Here is an 18,754-nt window from a genome sequence, read left to right as displayed (position 1 = left end):
TGAAAATGGATGGATGGATATGATTATTTCCATTATCGTCCAGCCCTTGCATGAACCAGAAAAATCTGGCCCAAATTGCGAGGCTCAGCTATGCAAATACTGTACAACAAAAACTCTGAGAAGGTGCTGCTGGATGGGGAGTTTATGGCCCTTGAACCTTCAACCTTCGAATACCGCGGCGCACAAATGCACACCAGCGGCACATTTAGCAGGTTTAGTGTGTGACACGTAACAGATAGGACATTTCCTGACATCTTTCGCCACTGTTGAGAAACGCTTTCTTTTCGCAATATTCAAAAGCAAACGAAAGCAGACAACCTGCAGTTGCGTGACAAGGGCAGAGATAAGGCCAGATCTTTAACACGATAGCCCAAAATATGAACAAGCCAGCGGAACGTCACAACATTACATGTCGTCATTGACTTGTTTTGACAAGAGACTGTGTAATGTAAGAAGAGTCACTACGTCAGCTTTTTATACACACATACTGTTCCACTATTCATCAACTCTGCCATTGTATATATGTGTTTGAAGTCGTGCAGCTCTGCTAAGTCTCACAATGGAGACCAAAATGGCAAAACAATGACATCAATCAGAACCCAGCAGATATTCCAGAGGCGGCCAACCAGTCGTAGACCCCATCGAGAGTCTTGTTTGCCCCTGCGACCCTGAAGACAAGCTTGTATTTTTCCACTGGCCACGGGCCGAGGGGTTGTGTTCACAAGCAGCAGGCAGATCCTGTGTGGGGCATTCGAGGAATGTCTGGCATCCTCTGGCGTCTTTGCCACTGCCTGCCCGCCGGCACTCTGATGTCACGGCCCCAAACATACGTAGGAGAGCAGATGTACATCGCAGGCTGCAGGCTAAAACAATTTAGACTCATGTTTTGACTGCACGTTTGAAATGTTTACATTAAATCAACGTTGGAATTCAATGATTGCATTTATTTTTAAATACATACAAGTCCAATCGGATAGCAAAAAGAGCTCATCGGTTCTTTTTTTTTTCCCTTCGTTGAATCGGTGTTGACAGCTCTCACAACATTAAAAACAACCTCTGTTCCACTGACCTCCTCGGTAATTTCAGAGTAGCGCCATACCTTTCAAAGCATAAATCCTACTTCATACGTCTGAGTGAAAGTACCAGACGTCCTGAGTTCAAACTGTGAATTATGTCAGTTTGTGTGGATAAAAGGCCTCTTTCACCAAAGCAAGCTAAGAGGAAGAAAGATGTCACGATGAGCGCTCGATACCTTGTATGCTTGGGATTCTACATTTTTGTGCATGACACTGGTTACTATTATGTACACATGCTCCTTTTATCTCCTTTGGATTTTATCTCATTGTGAAAAATACATTTTTTTCCTCATTGATGACAAATTTTACATTACAATTTAGGTCACTAATGGTGTCCAGGTCTGCTCACCTGACTTGAGTTTCATTCCTACTATAACGTGATATACACAATACAGATTCTCAACTCAACTCAACTGTATTTATAGAACACTTTAAAACAACCACCGCTGTATACAAAGTGCTGTACATTGAACAAATATCATATGTACAACAATAAACAATAAAACAATAAATGAATAATGAAGACAGTAGAAAGCACAAAACAGTAAAACTAATATCAAGTCTGAGTCATGCTGAGTCAAAAGCCAAAGAATACAAATGAGTTTTGGGACAAGTTTTAAAGATGGGCAGCGAGGGGGCTTGCCGAATGTTAGATAGACACAAACAAATATTTCATGTTATGGACAATTTTTGCAGAAATCAAGTTAATTTCCAAACGTTCCTCTAACTATTTGCTGCAAGTGTACATTGAAATCATGTTTTTATAAGGAACACATGAAATGTTAAACTTCTGATTTTACTTCACATTTGGGGATACTCATTTTGGTTGGTCTCCAATCACACCGATATTTCAATTTATTTAGAATGCATGCACCATTACCATTAGGTCCACATACACACACACACACGCACACACACACACGCACACGCACACGCACACGCACACGCACACGCACACGCACGCACGCGCGCGCACACGTGCACACGCACACGCGCACGCTGTTTTTAGGACTGTTGTTGACCGCCATCTCCTGGAAGGTGTGGTGCATTGCAACAACACGAGTCTCCACTATCATTCATTCAATTTCAGTGACAGGCAACACCTTCACAAATCTACGGAATAAAGTCAGAATTCTGAGATTAAAGTGAGAAGTTTGCCAACCTTGTTTTTTTTTCTTCATTGGCCCTAATCCTCTTCCGTACAAATCACTAAAATTCACTTCATTCACTGCATCTATGAACACTTATCGCTTGTTTGAATCATGTCTTTCACAAGTTATTCACTGCAATATAAATGACAAGAAGTGTTGATAACGGCGATGTTTAAACAAGTTCACATTTAGCATAACTTCTACTACAGTACTGTACTTGTATTTTTGGCAGTGTAGATTCCCTGTGGCAACATGCTGCCTCTCACAGGACAGTTTTGGTACTACAAAGGTCATCTGGTTTGGAGATTTGAAGGAGAGGGTTAGATTTGAAGGAGAGGGTTCATCACGGATATCCTTGTGTGTGTGTGTGTGTGTGTGTGTGTGTGTGTGTGTGTGTGGTGTGATGGGTTGTTTAAGGACACCACATGTTATAAAAGTCATAAGAACGCACACGGGGATTTTTTTTTCTGTCATGTGTTGGCTCTCATATTTTACACATTGATTAAGTGAGAGGTGATCAAATGTAGTTCCTTGCGCTTTGAAGGCTTGCCTTCAGTGAATCATTTTTAATCAGTGAGTGTTACAATGTTGAATCACATGAACTGCAGGTTTTTATCACATTTGAATGCAAGGTGAGCAAATATTAGGGGATGAAAATGGCCTTGATAAACCGAAAGCTGCTGTTGGTCAATACAGTGTGAATTTTTTTCAAACTCTTGCTGACCATTGATCCAGAATGTTCATAAGTAACACTGCTCTCAACAGGAATGTTACCCGAGCCAATTTCATACAACGGCTAACAGTAATTTCCATACTAACAAATAAAATGAATGATATCATACAAAGAAAACAAACCCTCAATGTGTTCATTGTACAGTAGATCACATTTCCTTGTAATTTGACAGTTTACGGAATGCACACATCTTGATTTGCCACAATTATTTGGTTCTAATAAGTACTCAGTCCTGCTAGTCATTATAAGATTCAGTAAATGATGATGTGGAACTGTAGTGTGTAATGTATGACAAACTTTTGCTAACTTGTTTTATCTGTCAGTTCTGAAGCATATGTAATTTATGATTTCACTTTGACACACATCCAAGTTGAATACTGCACCACTGAAGCATAGATTTGCGCACCACAAAAACAATAACAGAAGCCAGTCATGTCATGTCTTTTTTAACGGTTCGCACACACCCGGTTACACACCCACTCAGACAAACACGTGCCGACTTAACCTCTGAAGTTGGATTTCATTGGCCAGACCGGAGATAACAGAGACCACATGCTCATGTTGACATACCTTCAAATTTCAGGCGGGATTTGGTATAGTACGAGTAAATCCACACTTCTCATGAGTAGACTAATACAGGAAACTTGTCTTCAAACGTTTGCTGGAAGAATTCTGAATGAGACTCAAGATGGGAAAGAAACAACCTTCACTTTTTCAGCTTATCAGTCTGTTATCGTTTTCCAACAGAAGAAAGGAGCAGAGACGCAGAGAATGTGGTGAGTCAAGTCTGACTACTTGTATGTGAACTTTGATTTGAATTCAAATCATAATAGTAAATGTGTATAAGGGAATTCAATTCATAATTTGTACTGGATGTATTTATCATATAAAAATGTATGTGTGTGTGTGTGTGTGTGTGTGTGTGTGTGTGTGTGTGTGTGTGTATTTGTACAATGTTTTATCAAATTATTATTGGATTACTTAAAACATATTTTTCATTAAATATGGGTAACATTTATTGACTTAGCCTAAAATTTCACCAAACTATTTCGGGTGGATTCCACTTGGCCTAATGAATATACATTTTTATTTAAAAAACAAAACAAAAAACATTCTTGTTCCATACACAGTGTACATAAAAAAGTGTAGACATGCCAGTTTGAATGGACATTTTTTTCTGATATAAAAGTGAGATCAATATAAAGTGTGAAGTATGACCTTCATCCATCCATCCATTTGCGAATCTGCTTATCCTCAGGAGGGTCATGGGCGTGCCGGAGCCTATCCTGGCTGAAGTAAAACATGTTCAACAACAACAAAAAAGTAGAGAGTGAATTTAAAAATAAACACTTCCACTTGGGGGTGCAGCCGCATTCAAAATCAACCAATCACTTTCAATCTCCTGTTAAATGACAGTTAGCACACACCAAGCTTGTGTGAAATGTGGTACTGAAACAATTACAAGGTCAAGAAAAGCCTCCAAGACAGATGAACTTCATCTAGGCTCATCAGAGACACATAAAATGGCGGCAGGTGTGTGTTGACTCCCATTTAACATGAGATACGTCACCAGTCATAAGTAGTGTGCATTGAATTTTTTTTTTCAATTAGATTGTACAAGTTATAGTGCACATTAGAGGTGGAAAAATTTTGAAAGTATTTGTGTTGGTCTCATTTTTCTTGGGGATCGCAAAAGCCTGTCAGTGGAATAAGTGTCCAACTTACTTTTTTGTAGGTTTTTTTCCTCATTTTCATCTTAACTCCTATTTTCAAAATCATACTTAAAACATTTCCAACAACAAAAAAAACCTGTCCAACATTACAAAAATCATTTACAATATGTGGGCAGCCCGGTGGTCGACTGGTTTGCGCGTCGTCGGTGCAGGGTTTGATTCCGGCTCCGGCCTGACTGTGTGGAGTTTGTTTGTATGCTGCTCGTTTCTGCATGGGTTTTCTCCGGGTATTCCGGTTTCCTCCCACATTTCAAAAACATGCGCGGCAGGTTAATTGAACACTCTAAATTGTCCCCAATTGAGATTGTGTGAGTGGATGGTTGTTCGTCTATGTGGGCCCTGCAATTGGCCGGCAACCGGTTCAGTGTGTCCCCCGCCTACTGCCCCAAGACAGCTGGGATGGGCTCCAGCACCCCTTGTGAGAATAAAGCGGATCGGAAAATGGACTGATGGATTTAGGATATGTATGACGTAAATGTTTTGGCTTCCCCCAAAAATGATGATGCAGTCGAATTAAAAACATTCTTCATCTATTTTATGGTGAGCTTGGAATTTTTGCTACCACTCTTTTGATTCAGTTTGTATCTAATCCTGGCTGTGTTCTGAAGAGTACCAGTGGTATGGCAATTAAACATTGTTATTATTAGTTGAGGACAGACAGGAAATGCCAGTCCTTCAACTGCGTCGGTTGGAGTGTTGTGTCAACAAAGATGAAGTCATGGTTTTCCCAGACCCCAGCAGGGCAGGGTGATGGGAACAAGATGGAAAATGAGAGGCAGAAAGAAGGCCAAACGAAACATAAAAATAACACACGATGCACAATGTCTTGACTGTAAAGTCTGTGGAAGCTTCTCTTGCACTTGGGTTAAATATTCATCTGTGTTTCCTGTTCCAAACGGATTACAATTGTATTTTGAAAAGAAACCATCAAGTGACCCAGTGGTGTCTAAAGTCTTAAGATTCAAAGTAACATTTGACGCGGTCCCAATGCCATTTAAAAATCAGGCTGTGTAAACCAGTAGCACATTTTTCAATTCAGAAAAAATGTATTTCATCTTTAGAACCAAAAATGGGTTGCTCCACTTTCTGCTCTTTTGTCAAGGTGCAATATGTGAATATTTCACATTATGATCCTCAAGTAAACAGTCCTTTAAAGCTTGCCAGCCTACGACAGCTTGCCTTTCATTTTCTGAAAGTGGGGATATGATTCGGCTGCTCTCCGGCACAGGGGTAAATCTATTCTAGAAGGATACAGGGTGCTGTGCCACCCTAAAATCCAGAAAAATCCTCAACTGTTTGTCTGTAATATACATACACACACACGCACACACTCACATACATATTGTGTGTGTGTGTGTGTGTGTGTGTGTGTGAATCCCTTAACTGCAAATATGCAGGGGTCAAATTTACTTTTAAATGTAAATATCACCAATCCTTACTAGATGACGGGCATGTCTTAAGTTGCGTTCACACGTGCAAATTTGTTCCGGCGTAGCGCCGCAAACGAGCATTTGCTCTGGAGCAAATTTTTAAACCACCTCCCTGAGGTGGATCAAATTTGGTCCGGTATAAGCTCTTTAGCGGCGCTACCCCGGAGCAAATGTGCACGTGTGGACGCTCTACTGGCGCAGTGCCGGTGCAGTGTCGGACCAAATGTTGCTGTGTGAACACCCTTTTAGTTGCACTTACACCGGGTCTTATACTATAGTATGAGTCGGCCTCATATTTTTTTTTATTTTTATTTGCGTATTTGAAAATGATATGCAGGACAAACATGATCCCTCAATAGATTTTTGAGAAAAAAAATGTACCAAATTAGTTCTTCCCCTTAACATTCTTGTTGAGCAGTTTTGTGCCATCCTTGATTGGTAACATTTATGCCCTTTGCGCTGGAAATAAAAATGACAGGATGTGGTTATTTTGTTGTTTGCTTCAAACCCTTGGTTGATGGTTAAGGATAGTGGATCTTTTTTTTTTTTTTTTTTTTTTACAAACCACCCAATATCATGTGATATTACATGAATGGCCTGGTGGGATTTCCACTGGGATGCTTGAATGCTCTTTTTATCGTGAAAAGAATCAGGTCTATTCAGGGCATTTCAACTTGAAAGGAGACTCATGTGATAAGATCTCCGTTGTGTTTGTACCACTATGCAACACAAGGCTGTGCTGTTCTACTGTGTTGTTGAGCCTGTAGCCAAGGGCTGCATCATCACTCTGGCCTTGGCGAGAATGAGTTTGAGTTCGGGAGATGTTTGTAGTTGGAAAATCCCGCAAAGTTCCCTGGCAGAACACGTGGATCATTCTGTGAGACAATACTGACTGCGTATGTGGCCTGGAACGACAGGTGATGTCAGACCACGTGGAACATTTGTGCAGAACAGGAAGCATATCTTCCTCGGGAATTAGCGCTACCTAATACGATCTTGTGAAAACTGGATGTTAGGACTGACTGTTTCATATTCCCAGGATGAATGGCTGCCTTGAGTCTTGAGGGATGACAACGTCGAATTGCAGACTAGCCTTCTAGTCTCCATCATCATGAGTGCTTCCTGTGTTGTTGTCAAAGGCTGCTTACATCGACTAGTGGTTGCTCAGAGTTGTGTGCGCGCGCGCGCGCGCGCGCGCGTGTGTGTGTGTGTGTGTGTGTGTGTGTGTGTGTGTGTGTGTGTGTGTGTGCATTGACACGTGATGAAGCTCTTGGCGTGGCAGTTAGAGTCAGCATGATCTTAACTTATCGAAAATGAATCTGTGTGTGTGAAGCATGCCAGGCACAGTCATTTTTTGTTGGACCGAATCATATCATACGTTATATATCGAGATATGTATTGAATCATATTTCATTGAAGAGATGCACATCCCTAACACACACACACACACACACACACACACACACACACACACACACACACACACACACACACACACACACACGCACACACACAAAATTAAGCAAATTCTCAAACAACTAAATGTCCTTCGTCTGTACAGATGTACAGCAATATTGAAATGAATAAATACATTTTGTATTTATTTTATGTAACACTGATTTACAATCACTCTAATCACTGGGAGTCCTAGCCAAGACATTTAAAATGAACACATGCATGACATGAACTGACAAAGATCAAACCAAAAGACATTTCGCGACAGTTATAGTTAGTTTTACTCAACTTCACTTTATTTACAGAGCACATTAAAACAACCACAGCTGCATATATAGGGCTGTACAAGTAAAAATCAGACATAAAATCAAAGACAGTTAAAACAATAAATTAAAAACAGAAAACACAACAAAACATCAAAAAATGCTGAGTCAAATGCCAAATAATAAATGTGCACATACAGCACATTTGACAATAAAATTGTACTTGACTTGACTTAAGACAAGTTTTAAAGACGGGCAAAGCTGGGGCTTGCCTCACGTTTAGTGGGACATCATTCAAAAGAGAGGGACCAGCAACGGCAAAAGCGTCATTTCCTCTGGGCCGGTACAGCATCTGGTCTACTGATCTGAGTTCAGAGAGTTGGGGTGAGACCATTTCAAGATCTGAAAACAAAACAAACAAAAAAAAAAAAAGAAAAACGCTAAAATGTACAGGGAGCCAGTGAAGGGAATTTATCTTTGCAATTTGTTTTGCAAACATAAAATATAGTTTTAGATCAAGGGTTTTTTTTTTTTTCATTTAACAGAAATCTTTTTTTTCAGTGTTTGTTTTATTTAGTTCGTTCGTAGTCGTTAATGGTAATCATCCACATTAGTCCACATTTACAAACAGGTGACCAAAGACTAAGCTGGCCAAATGTGGGCAAGCGTCTGGAAAAATGCTATTCTACAGACAGAGGAACAATTGCTGGAACAGGCAGCTTGAGAGAGAAGGACTTTCACTGTCCTGCTATGTGCAAATTCCTATTTTTAAGTTAAGGTCTGAAAGGTTGAATCATGAAAACAAGAAGCTTTGGGCATATCAACAAGAACTTTGGTCTCCTTCTGCATCTAACATCCCCCGAGAACGTTACATAGACTTTAGGGCAGGAAGTTCTCATATTTACAAGCCCTTAAAATAGCCTCGTCACCCGGCACTCTCAGTATATCGGTGTCTTGTCCAAAGTGGGGGCCCCTGCAGACGTTTCTCACACGTGTCACACGCCAATGTCATGACAAGAGAACCCGGGAGAGTTGGGAAGAGGTCTCAGGAATGAAAAGGAGGTGGGAACAACTTGAAGGAGCAGGAGAAAGAATAATGAGTTAGATAAAAGCGAGGGCTAAGGTGATATGGAGAAGGGTTCTGGACATTGGTTGGGAACAGGAAAAAGGGTGCAGATGGGAGGAAGCATTCAGCAGTATAGATGAGCTAACTGTGGACAGAGTATCTTTGAAACTGCTCTCAAGTCACCCTCCCCCTGACTCTTCAAGTCATGCACAAGGGTTACGGAGCAGAATGTTTATGGTGCCTACATGTTAAAATGACATCCCATTGATGACAACTTGAGGCTACAAGTTACCTGTTTCTGGATGTGCTTGTTTACCTGCTCGAGCAGTGGAGCTGCAGAGTGGAACCTTTTAAATAAACCAGCTCAGTTTACACGGTTCCCATCTGCTCACTCCCATCCGTGACAGGCTATCTTTGATGTCTGGTATGTCGTGCTGATACACTGAGTGAACCTTCAGATAGCAGATAGCTGATAGCAAGCAACACAACGGCATGGATAGTGAAACTAGTGAAAATGTGAAGAAACTTGACTGGACTGGGCAAATATTTTGGACCACAAAGTTGCAATGATCATATGTAAGGTTGCTTAGGTCTTGGGTCATTAAAATAAAATCAGAAAAAAAATGAATAATCTGCTGAAGTGGGTCGCACAATATCTACATGCATCAAATGCTGGGGAGCTGGGTTCCTTATACCCAAGGTTAGGTTCGTTATATTGTCCCAGCAGATTGGGTTGAAGACTAGATTTGGGTGGGCTGAAGAGTTGACTCTTTTGCATACTGAAATTGAAGTAAATTTAACGGAACATTCTTAGAAAATATTGGTGGCAGCTGCATGGCTCAGGAAGGCCATCCAGTATAAAAACTGCACCGATAAACTGGTTACCCATTTCTTGGTGGTGTTTTTACCTCTTGTTGGATCAAAAACTTGTCTTGGGCACCAATAACCCAGTGTTGGCTCTGTCCCTTTTAGACTCAGCACTGAGTTAGCTATTTCACCCAATTTGGGCGACCTTTGACCTATCAGTTTGTAGAGTGTAGTGGGACCTCAGCTTGAAAACTTTTGTTAATAACATCTATGTAAAAAAAAAAAAAAAAATCATACTATGGCCGAAATATCACCCATCCAACCATTTTCTATACCATTTACCTTGTTTATCTCACAGGTGAGGTGGAGGCTGTTACAGCAGGTTCTGTCGCGTACACAACAACCATTGATGACCAATTTAAAGTTGTCAATAAACCTCTAATGCATGTTTTTTGGAATGTGGACAGAAGCCATAAAACTTGCATAAATTAACACAGAAAATGTAAACAATTGAGGCAAAAAAAAACCCCCCAAAAAACCTCAACACAAAATAATTGCAAGATGCAAAACGGACCTTCCTCTCTTAAACTCAAAAAGGACATATGCCAAGTTGAACGTCTGCTTATGTCCTATTTTTTTACAGTACAATTCTACATGTGATCTACACTATAAGTGTATTTTTCTCAAGTCGCATGAATTGTCCCAGACACTCATTGGCTCATTGTTCCACATCAGCCCCAATTGAGAGGAAGAAAAAAAAAATAAGTGGAATTGGAAGCCAAATGATTCAGCCAACACGTTTTGCCAGTTAGCAGCTCCAAATAAGTCAAATCGCCAATTTTGATTAAAAAATAATAATAATAACAATAATAATTCTGCCCTCTTACTGCCCCCTTTGAAGACGCTCGTGTTCATGTTGTCCTATTTCAAACTGGGTCAACCAAAAGCAGGCTATTTCTCACGGAAAAACAAAGCAAGCTTTTGCTCCTTACTCTTCTTTGCTTTTCGGCTCACGTGCTGCTGCTGCAGGGCTGCACGTTGTCATCAGTCATGAGAGCCACTTCTCCATGGGAAACAATTATGGATACTTTTCTTCCCCCACGCCATCCGCCACCCTCTCAAAAAAAAAAAAAGACATGGGAAAACATCAAAGTGATTTTGTCCCCTCGTGCGCTGAAGCTTGCTTCTGTGAGAAGAATCCCACCATCAGTGATAATAATAAGATCAGAAGACTGGGATTGTTGAGCCAGAAGTGCAACTGCCTGAAGGTCATCCATCCATCCGCCAAGCACAGAGGAGGAGGACATCGGCTTCAAACAGCTCCATGGGAACGGTTTCCCTGGAGACGTCAACGGACAGAACCTGCTATCGGGGCCCACGCATGCATTCTAATCAGAAGTGAGGTGGCAGACATGCCTTAGCTCAGGGCTCTTAGCATCAGTGACATATTTATATTGGGGGGTGGAGGGAAATCACATTTTAATCATATGTCACAGTTATTTAGCTCTTTCAGCATGGCGTCTTCTTTACAGGCAAATGAATCGACATTACTGCATCTTCTGCTGACGAGTTAATTGTGTTTACAGTAGACGTGATGGGTTTTAAAAGGCGCATATATACGCCCCGCAGGGTCAATAGTATGCCCGTAGAGAAACAAACGCTGAAGTTGTTTTTTTCACTTAACTTCATTGCTCTCGCATTCAGATTTGGACTGCGCAACTTTTTGAAAAATAATCTCATTGCATATTTCTTTAATCTGTCAATATTACGATTGCAAATTATTTTGTAATGGTCCTCTTCTCAATTATTTCTTTTGAACAAGCAATACATGGATTTGGAGCACAATAAACAATATTGGATGTATTATACATAACTGTTGAAGTCTTACAGGTTTGGGTTATGCTAAAATAAGGCAAATGAAGAACACATTCATATGAAAGACAGTTTATTTATCGACTTCAATTAGAGTTACTAAACTAAGCTAAACGTGTTTACGACAACACAAAATTCTACCAGACATCTATCATCAAATATGCCTTTTCAGTTAGCGTTGACAGTTTGAGCTAGAAAATAATTCATTATTTGCATGGGAAAATTGAAGTCAACCTTGAAGTCAACTAGTGCCAATGAACACGCACACATTTTTGGGCTCCAGGGCGTTTTTGTTTGTTTTTGGTTTTGTATTTTGCGCCTACTGCCCAAAGACAGCTGGCTCCAGCAACCGCCCCCCCCCCCCCCAACCCTTGTGAGGATAAGCGGATCGGAAAATGGATGGATGGATGCTTTAGTCTCTTGGTTGAACCAGCTTTTTGGAGGCCAAAAAATATGTAAGTTGGCATCAATTTAGCACACCGCTAGCACGATCATCTTAGTTCAATTATTTTATTATTTTATATCGGTAAATCAAAACCCCCCAAAACATCGACAAATAGTATTCAACAGACACTTTTGGACGTTCTCAAAACAGTAGTACAGGTATTGCTTCATAGAGTGCAGTGCGCAGTCGACCAGCCCATTAATCGGGCATGTGAGGCTTGCAGTTCACGAGAGGCACGCCTGCCACGTGGCAGGTGCACCCAAACTGAAAAATACCCCCTCCCCTCCCCCCATTATGTTTTGGTTGGGTCAGCAAATGTAGACTCCATGGCAACTAACACAGACTGCCTGTCGAGAATGCCTCCTCGTCATACATTGTAATGGATAATATGAATATCTCTTTAGCCTTAAGCATTGATTAATTTGGTGTTCAATTCTATTGTATATTTGCTATGTATTGTATATTTATTAGCAGTCCAGGTCATGTGGCTTGGGCTTGATCTATGATGCCATTGTATGGAGGCGGGATATTTTATGATTGGATTATAAATTTGATACGGGTGTGTGCCATGGTTGTCAAAGTTTTTTTTTTTTTTTCATTGTAGTTAACTTTTTATTTTGTTTTGACTTTTTTTTTTTAGTTACCGTACTTTTATTTTGTTTTTGGAGCAGGTTTGTCAGTTTTTATTTTTCCGCAAATGTGTCATTTTTGTTTAGTTTTTTTTAGTTTTAGTGTTTTATGTATGGGGTGTTTGTCCAAAAAAAAAAAAAAAAAAAAAAAAGGTGACATAGAATTGTGTGATCTAGTAGACTACAATCCTCAAAGGATAGTTTGATCATCCTCCTTTTGTATGGACGTAGACCAATTCTGAAATGAAGACATTTAGTTAACTCCGAAAGCTCTTGTATGATCTTAATTGCCCGAGACCGAAACGAGGACATTTTCATTGTAATTATAGTTTGTTTTATTTTGTTTTAAACACACCAGACCTAGTTACATTATTTTTTAAGCATTTTACTTTAATTTTATTTTGTTAACAAAATGTTTTTTCAACACTTTTTTTTATTTTATGAGTTCCATTCATATTCAAAAGCACATTTGCGTAGATCACCTGCTGCTTCTGCCTTCTCTGGTACATTTTCAACTGGGCCTAAACAGAATGGTCAACATTTGACAGGAAAACTTGCATTGATCCTACCGCATGTCTATGCCAACAGAAAGGACATCTGCTGTTATGTAACATGGCATCTCGGGATGCCTCCTATACTGTCTGCTTGGCCATTCAATGAGCGGATGCTCAGTTGTCAGTTTAATACGTGACAGTTGCTGACTGCGCTTGAACCTCTCTCATTTAGTGGGACACATCGCAACCTTTATTTGAAGCAAAGATTACCACAAGCAGGCCTCGATGTCTTTCTTGAATTCTACTGAATGTCCACACGAGGTTAAGAATAGCAAGAATATTTTAGGTCACGACTACAAGCACTCATTGGGTCGCTAAGCTCCCTCTGGTCAAGGTCAGGATCACATTAGGCGCCACTGTTGTCACTTTGTTACAATGTGTCAACAAATATTGCTGGTTGCACTGTTCTATGTGCGAAACCTGTCGATGTGGGGTTTTCAAATACAAACCTTATAAGGCTTTAAATATTTTTTGAATGGATCACAGGTCTACCTAATGAGGTTGGTTAGGCTACATGTGAAAATATTGTGATATTTAAAACAAAATGGCATCTTAATTCTAAACAAAAATAAAAATACAATGTCATTTCTATTTCAAAAGCTGAACAAAACACAAACTGATCCCTGTCACGAATCTCAAGCAAAAAATATCACGAGGCAGTCAAGGGCATTTCTCTTTTTAAATATTAACACAAAGAAACACACTTTGCACATGTGTGTGCGTGTGTTGGGAGGGAGTAACAACACAATATAGAGAGAACCCAAACGGGATCAATAACAGCAATAATCAAATAAGTGTACTTACAAATTATATCCATGAAGGCTGCTGTTGCATTAGCAACATTTATACTTTCAACGTTGCACTGCTCCTCTTATGCTTTGATTGCCGCCGTGTCAAATGTTACTGTCATTATTTGCCACAAAAAATGGATAGTGGGCCACAAATGACCCACGGCCCGGACTTTGGACACCGGTGACTGAGTTGTCTCAAATGAAAATATCTAATTGAGAACCATCAAGACTTACCTAAGTTTGAAGAAAATTGAGCACATGAAGGAGGAGCAACAAAGAGACGTGGTCCTTTTTCACCCCAGGAACTTTACTCTGCAAATAAGACCCTTGTGCAGTCACATCACAGGAACCCTTTTGAAAATAAAGTCCCTGGTAACTTTTCGGGGACAAGAAAAAAACCCTGCTGGGGGCGGCAAGAGTTCCCAAAGGCGGGAACATTTTTTTTCAGCCACCACTTTGGAAAGGTTTACAACAGTTTCTTGTTCTCAGTACTTTTTGCATTTGACATTTTTGCATCGATGAGATGAAGAACTCCCAGAAAGCTACCACAGATGTGGACAGATAACGAGGAGTAGGCGTTGTTCGTGCAGACTGAAATTTAGGAGTCCAACACAAGGAATTTTGGCAGAAGGATTTTTCGACTGACTACCGTGTTCATTTGAGCCAGAAGCAATAAGAAATAAACTGCCCTACCACTGAATTTAAAACTGTCCCATTATGTTTGCTTGTGTTTGGATTTCACAAAAAAGAAAGCATTTCAACAAAATGAGTTTCTTGTGTATTCCAGAATTACCCTTTACCCTGCCTTACGTTTATTAAATCTTGTGATTTGTTTAGATAAGCTTAAGCATAAGTTGTACTGTACTTGATTTACTGTAAAGTATGCTTCATAACAGGCCAAGTATAGTCTCACATATTAGAATACGTTATTCATGCCTAAAGGGGAAAATCAAATCACCGTTGCAGAAACTGTTGTGGGAATACAGAACAACAATAGGGCAAAGAAACATATTGCTAAAAACTAATATACCATAAACCAATGGTTCTTAACCTTGTTAGAGGTACCGAACCCAACCAATTCATATGCACATTCACCGAACCCTTCATTAGTGAAAAATACACATCTGATTCAAGAAGACTAGAGTTGCTCAACTTGGCATGACAAATCATGCAGATAAGACTCTGAGTCCCATCACGTTCCGTGATGCATGTGAATCCATGTGGTACTTTTTTTTTTTTTGCTCAACATAGCATGTATTAAAACATTCCGAAAAAAAAAAAAATCACACGACGTACTATCACAACAGTCACGCGATGACTTCTGAGCAAACTAAATTTCTCACAGCACTGATTGGACAAGCAATGTCATGTGATCATCTGCAGCCAGTGATGGCCAAGCGGGCGTGTCATAACTAATTGACATGTTGAGTCGGGTGTGTCTTAACCTTCATGGCAGAGGCTTCGTCGACCTCCTGAGACCGATTCACCGAACCCCTGGGGTTCGATCGAACCCAGGTTAAGAGCCACTGCCATAAACTAAAAGCTGCTGGTGTTTTTGTTGGGAAAGGGCCAATATAGATTCAACTGTAAGTGGAAAGCATATGAACTGCACTCCTCGACAATTTCCCCAAACCGCTCAAGTTTCCTTAATGAGATTTTGGATGGGCTTCTCCTGAAACTTGAAGTGAAGCCATTTGGAGGTCAATATTTGGGAGCCGGAGAGCAACATTTCTGACAAGCCTTGAATTGCATGTGAAGCCGTTTCTTTTGTGTCATAAATTCTAATGATGTAAACAGGCCTAATTGGGAGCTTCTTGACTGTGCTGTTTCATATGTCAAGTTTTCATCGTGTTATGGCTGGATATATTTTATAACTGTGCTAAAATTAAAATGCTGCAGTTGAGCAACTCACATCCATCATTTAAATGTTAGTTTCACCAAATGTGCATTATGTTGTTGGTATGAATACATCAACATAAAACATGCATCCAGCCCACTTACTGTAATTTTAATTCCTTCCATTTTATTAAGGAAGAATATTTTCTTCTGTTTTGAAATGGAGATTAAAAATGCATAGGGTAACCTTGTAAATGTTAAAGCTTCACCAGAAGAGTTATTCCTGGCTTGTGTGTTAAGCATGCTCGTTATGTTGAGTCATGTTTAAAAAAACAAAAAACAAAAAACAAAAACCTTGACATGTTCTGGATTTTCCTATTCTTTTGCCAAGAGACTCGACAGCACTCAGAGCTGCGATTAGTGACAACAGTGGATTGATGTAATTTCCGCTGCATTAAGCATGTGACGGTGGAAGCACTTTAGAGTGGAAAAAAAGAAAGAAAAAAAGAAAAAAAAAGGTCTAGACCTCTTATTGTGAAATGGTCCCTTGATTTAAAAAGAAAAAAATGAAGAATGACGTTTTGGATTGTTTTATCAAGATTTTTCAAATGTCACTTCTTTTAAAACATTTTTTAAATGATGAAAATGTTCGGTTTATTTTAACACGCCATTGTAAATGATTTCGAGACTGTATTTTGAAATATTTATGTTACTTTACATGATTTAGACATTTAATTTACACAATCAAAGTCAACAATTTGGGATTCAGTAAGAATAGTTCAGCTAACCTTCTGTTGACTTTTTTTTTTTTTTTTTTTGATTTTCATCTTTAAAACGACATTTAATTTACACAATCAAAGTCAACAATTTGGGATTCAGTAAGAATAGTTCAGCTAACCTTCTGTTGACTTTTTTTTTTTTTTTTTTTTTAAGATTCTCATCTTAAAGACATGAAGTTCCAGTCTTGCATTGCTTATAATTACCACCGGCTTTCTGGATAAAATACCAACGGTATGTTGTGAACTTATATGAATGAACCTTGATTTTGTAGTAGCATCTGAAGGTGCTTTGCATAAGCCTTAAAGCAATGTTGTTCTAGGCTGAGAGTATTTCCTGCTTCCCCATCAGTGGCGCATCCGCTGCTCAGCTCACAGAACACCGAGACAATAGAACAGATGGAGGAAGAACACTGTCCATGCATGCATCTGGCTTAAATGCATCGATGGGCCATTTTTAGCACATCTCCCACTGACATAGGGGCCTAAAACAACATTGAAGACAAGCCTTGCTTCTGTTCCGTACTCCAGAACCAGAACACCACTTCAAGTGCAAAACACATTTCTAAAAAAGAGCAGCAGTACCCATAAAAAAGTTCAGATGGAACCTTGCTAAATTGCCTGTCGGACTAATGAAGTGTGTCCCCTCTTTTCAAACGCCTGACTGCTCACATTGTATTTCTGTGGCGGGGGCCACTGGATGTCATGTTACACAAGAACATGCTTTTAGACACACCGAGTGGAAACTCCGGATGTTTCCAACACGTCAGTAAATTAATGTGTTCACTCTGGCTTCCATAAGAATGCGGCGAAAATTTCCCGATTCACTTCCAACAGGATATGGGGATCATGCGTCACCCATTTCCCTATTTTGCCACATTCGCTGTCTTTGTCAGGTGTTTAGACATAGTGACGAGGATGACACAAATTGTTTAGATTTAGGAACATGCACACATTTTACTAAAACACCTACCATGAAGCATTGATGTAAAGTGGACCCGGGTTAAACAGAATCCATGATGGAAGACTGGTCAGGCTCTGGCTAATCATTCCCATGGCGATTAATAGAAATAATCCACTCCATGGTGAAACTGTCGTCATTGTCAAAACTGTATGGGTATCTTTAAAGTATTGGTAAACAGCCATTAAAATCTCCAGAAAAATTAACTACTATAATATTCATTTATTTATGCTGTGTATGGATATACCGTATTTTCCACAGTATACGGTGCTTCAGATTATAAGGCGCACCTCCAATGAATGGCCTATTTTAAAACTGTTTTCATATATAGTGTACACCGCATTCATTATAAGGCGTATTGAATGGAAGCCACAATAGTGGCTGCGGTTGCGTTATGCATCCACGAGATGGAGCTATGCTAAAGGAATACAATACAATACAATACAACTTTATTTATATGGTGCTTTCACAGCTGCTGCAGCTGTAACAAAGCACTTTACAGAACATTTAAAATACTACGTCAAAGAAATCAGAATATCGATCCATATATAATGAACGTGGGAGTATAAGGCATACTGTTGGCTTTTGAGAAAATTGAATGATTTTAGGTGCGCTTTATAGTGCAGAAAATACAGCATATGATGTAAATAGATAGATACACACTGTATATGTACTGCATAGCGGAAAAGTTAAGAGGCTGCCATGTTTTCTTCAATTTCCTGTTCATTGCAATGTTTGATGCCATTAAAGGTGTAGCAGGTGACTAACTGAAACGAACAGAAGCCATAGAATGACTAAAAGCACCATTTTTGACAATGGCAGTACAATGCGAATCAACGTGAAATGATTTTGGTTATTATCAAGAAAACTTTGGAAAATATCTAAATATTAAAAGCGGCACAGGTGTCAATTACAGCCAACGAGAGCGAACGACAGCCAACGAGAGCGAGCGACAGCGGCGTTCGTTTGGGGCTCCAGTGATCGGTGAACCCGGCGGCGGCGACAGCGGCCAGTGAGAGCGAGTGACAGTGACGTTCGTCTGGGGCTCCAGCGATCGGTGAGCCCGGCGGCGGCGGTGACGAAGGCGACGGCAGTGGCTGAACTCACTCGACCACCGAGGCAGCGTGAGCTAGCGATAGCCAGCCGGCGTGAGCTAGCGATAGCCCGCCGCCGGGG

General features: G+C 40.1%; 1 protein-coding gene across 1 annotated transcript in view; it reads left to right on the top strand.

Annotated features, from left to right (window-relative positions):
• The first annotated feature begins 3,510 nt into the window (after positions 1-3,510).
• Positions 3,511-18,754, top strand: part of neurl1b (neuralized E3 ubiquitin protein ligase 1B) — a 46,509-nt gene continuing 31,265 nt past the window's right edge. Inside the window, exon 1 of the mRNA XM_019870072.1 lies at positions 3,511-3,736. Coding sequence (XP_019725631.1) covers positions 3,637-3,736 — 100 coding nt within the window. The 5' untranslated portion in view covers positions 3,511-3,636. The remainder of the gene's footprint in view (positions 3,737-18,754) is intronic.

This window comes from Hippocampus comes, unplaced genomic scaffold, assembly GCF_001891065.2.
Source record: "Hippocampus comes isolate QL1 unplaced genomic scaffold, H_comes_QL1_v1.1 scaffold9, whole genome shotgun sequence".
In the NCBI taxonomy this organism is placed as follows: domain Eukaryota; kingdom Metazoa; phylum Chordata; class Actinopteri; order Syngnathiformes; family Syngnathidae; genus Hippocampus; species Hippocampus comes.
The sequence above is the reverse complement of the archived record's forward strand: the minus strand, read 5'-3'. Positions and strand labels throughout refer to the sequence as shown.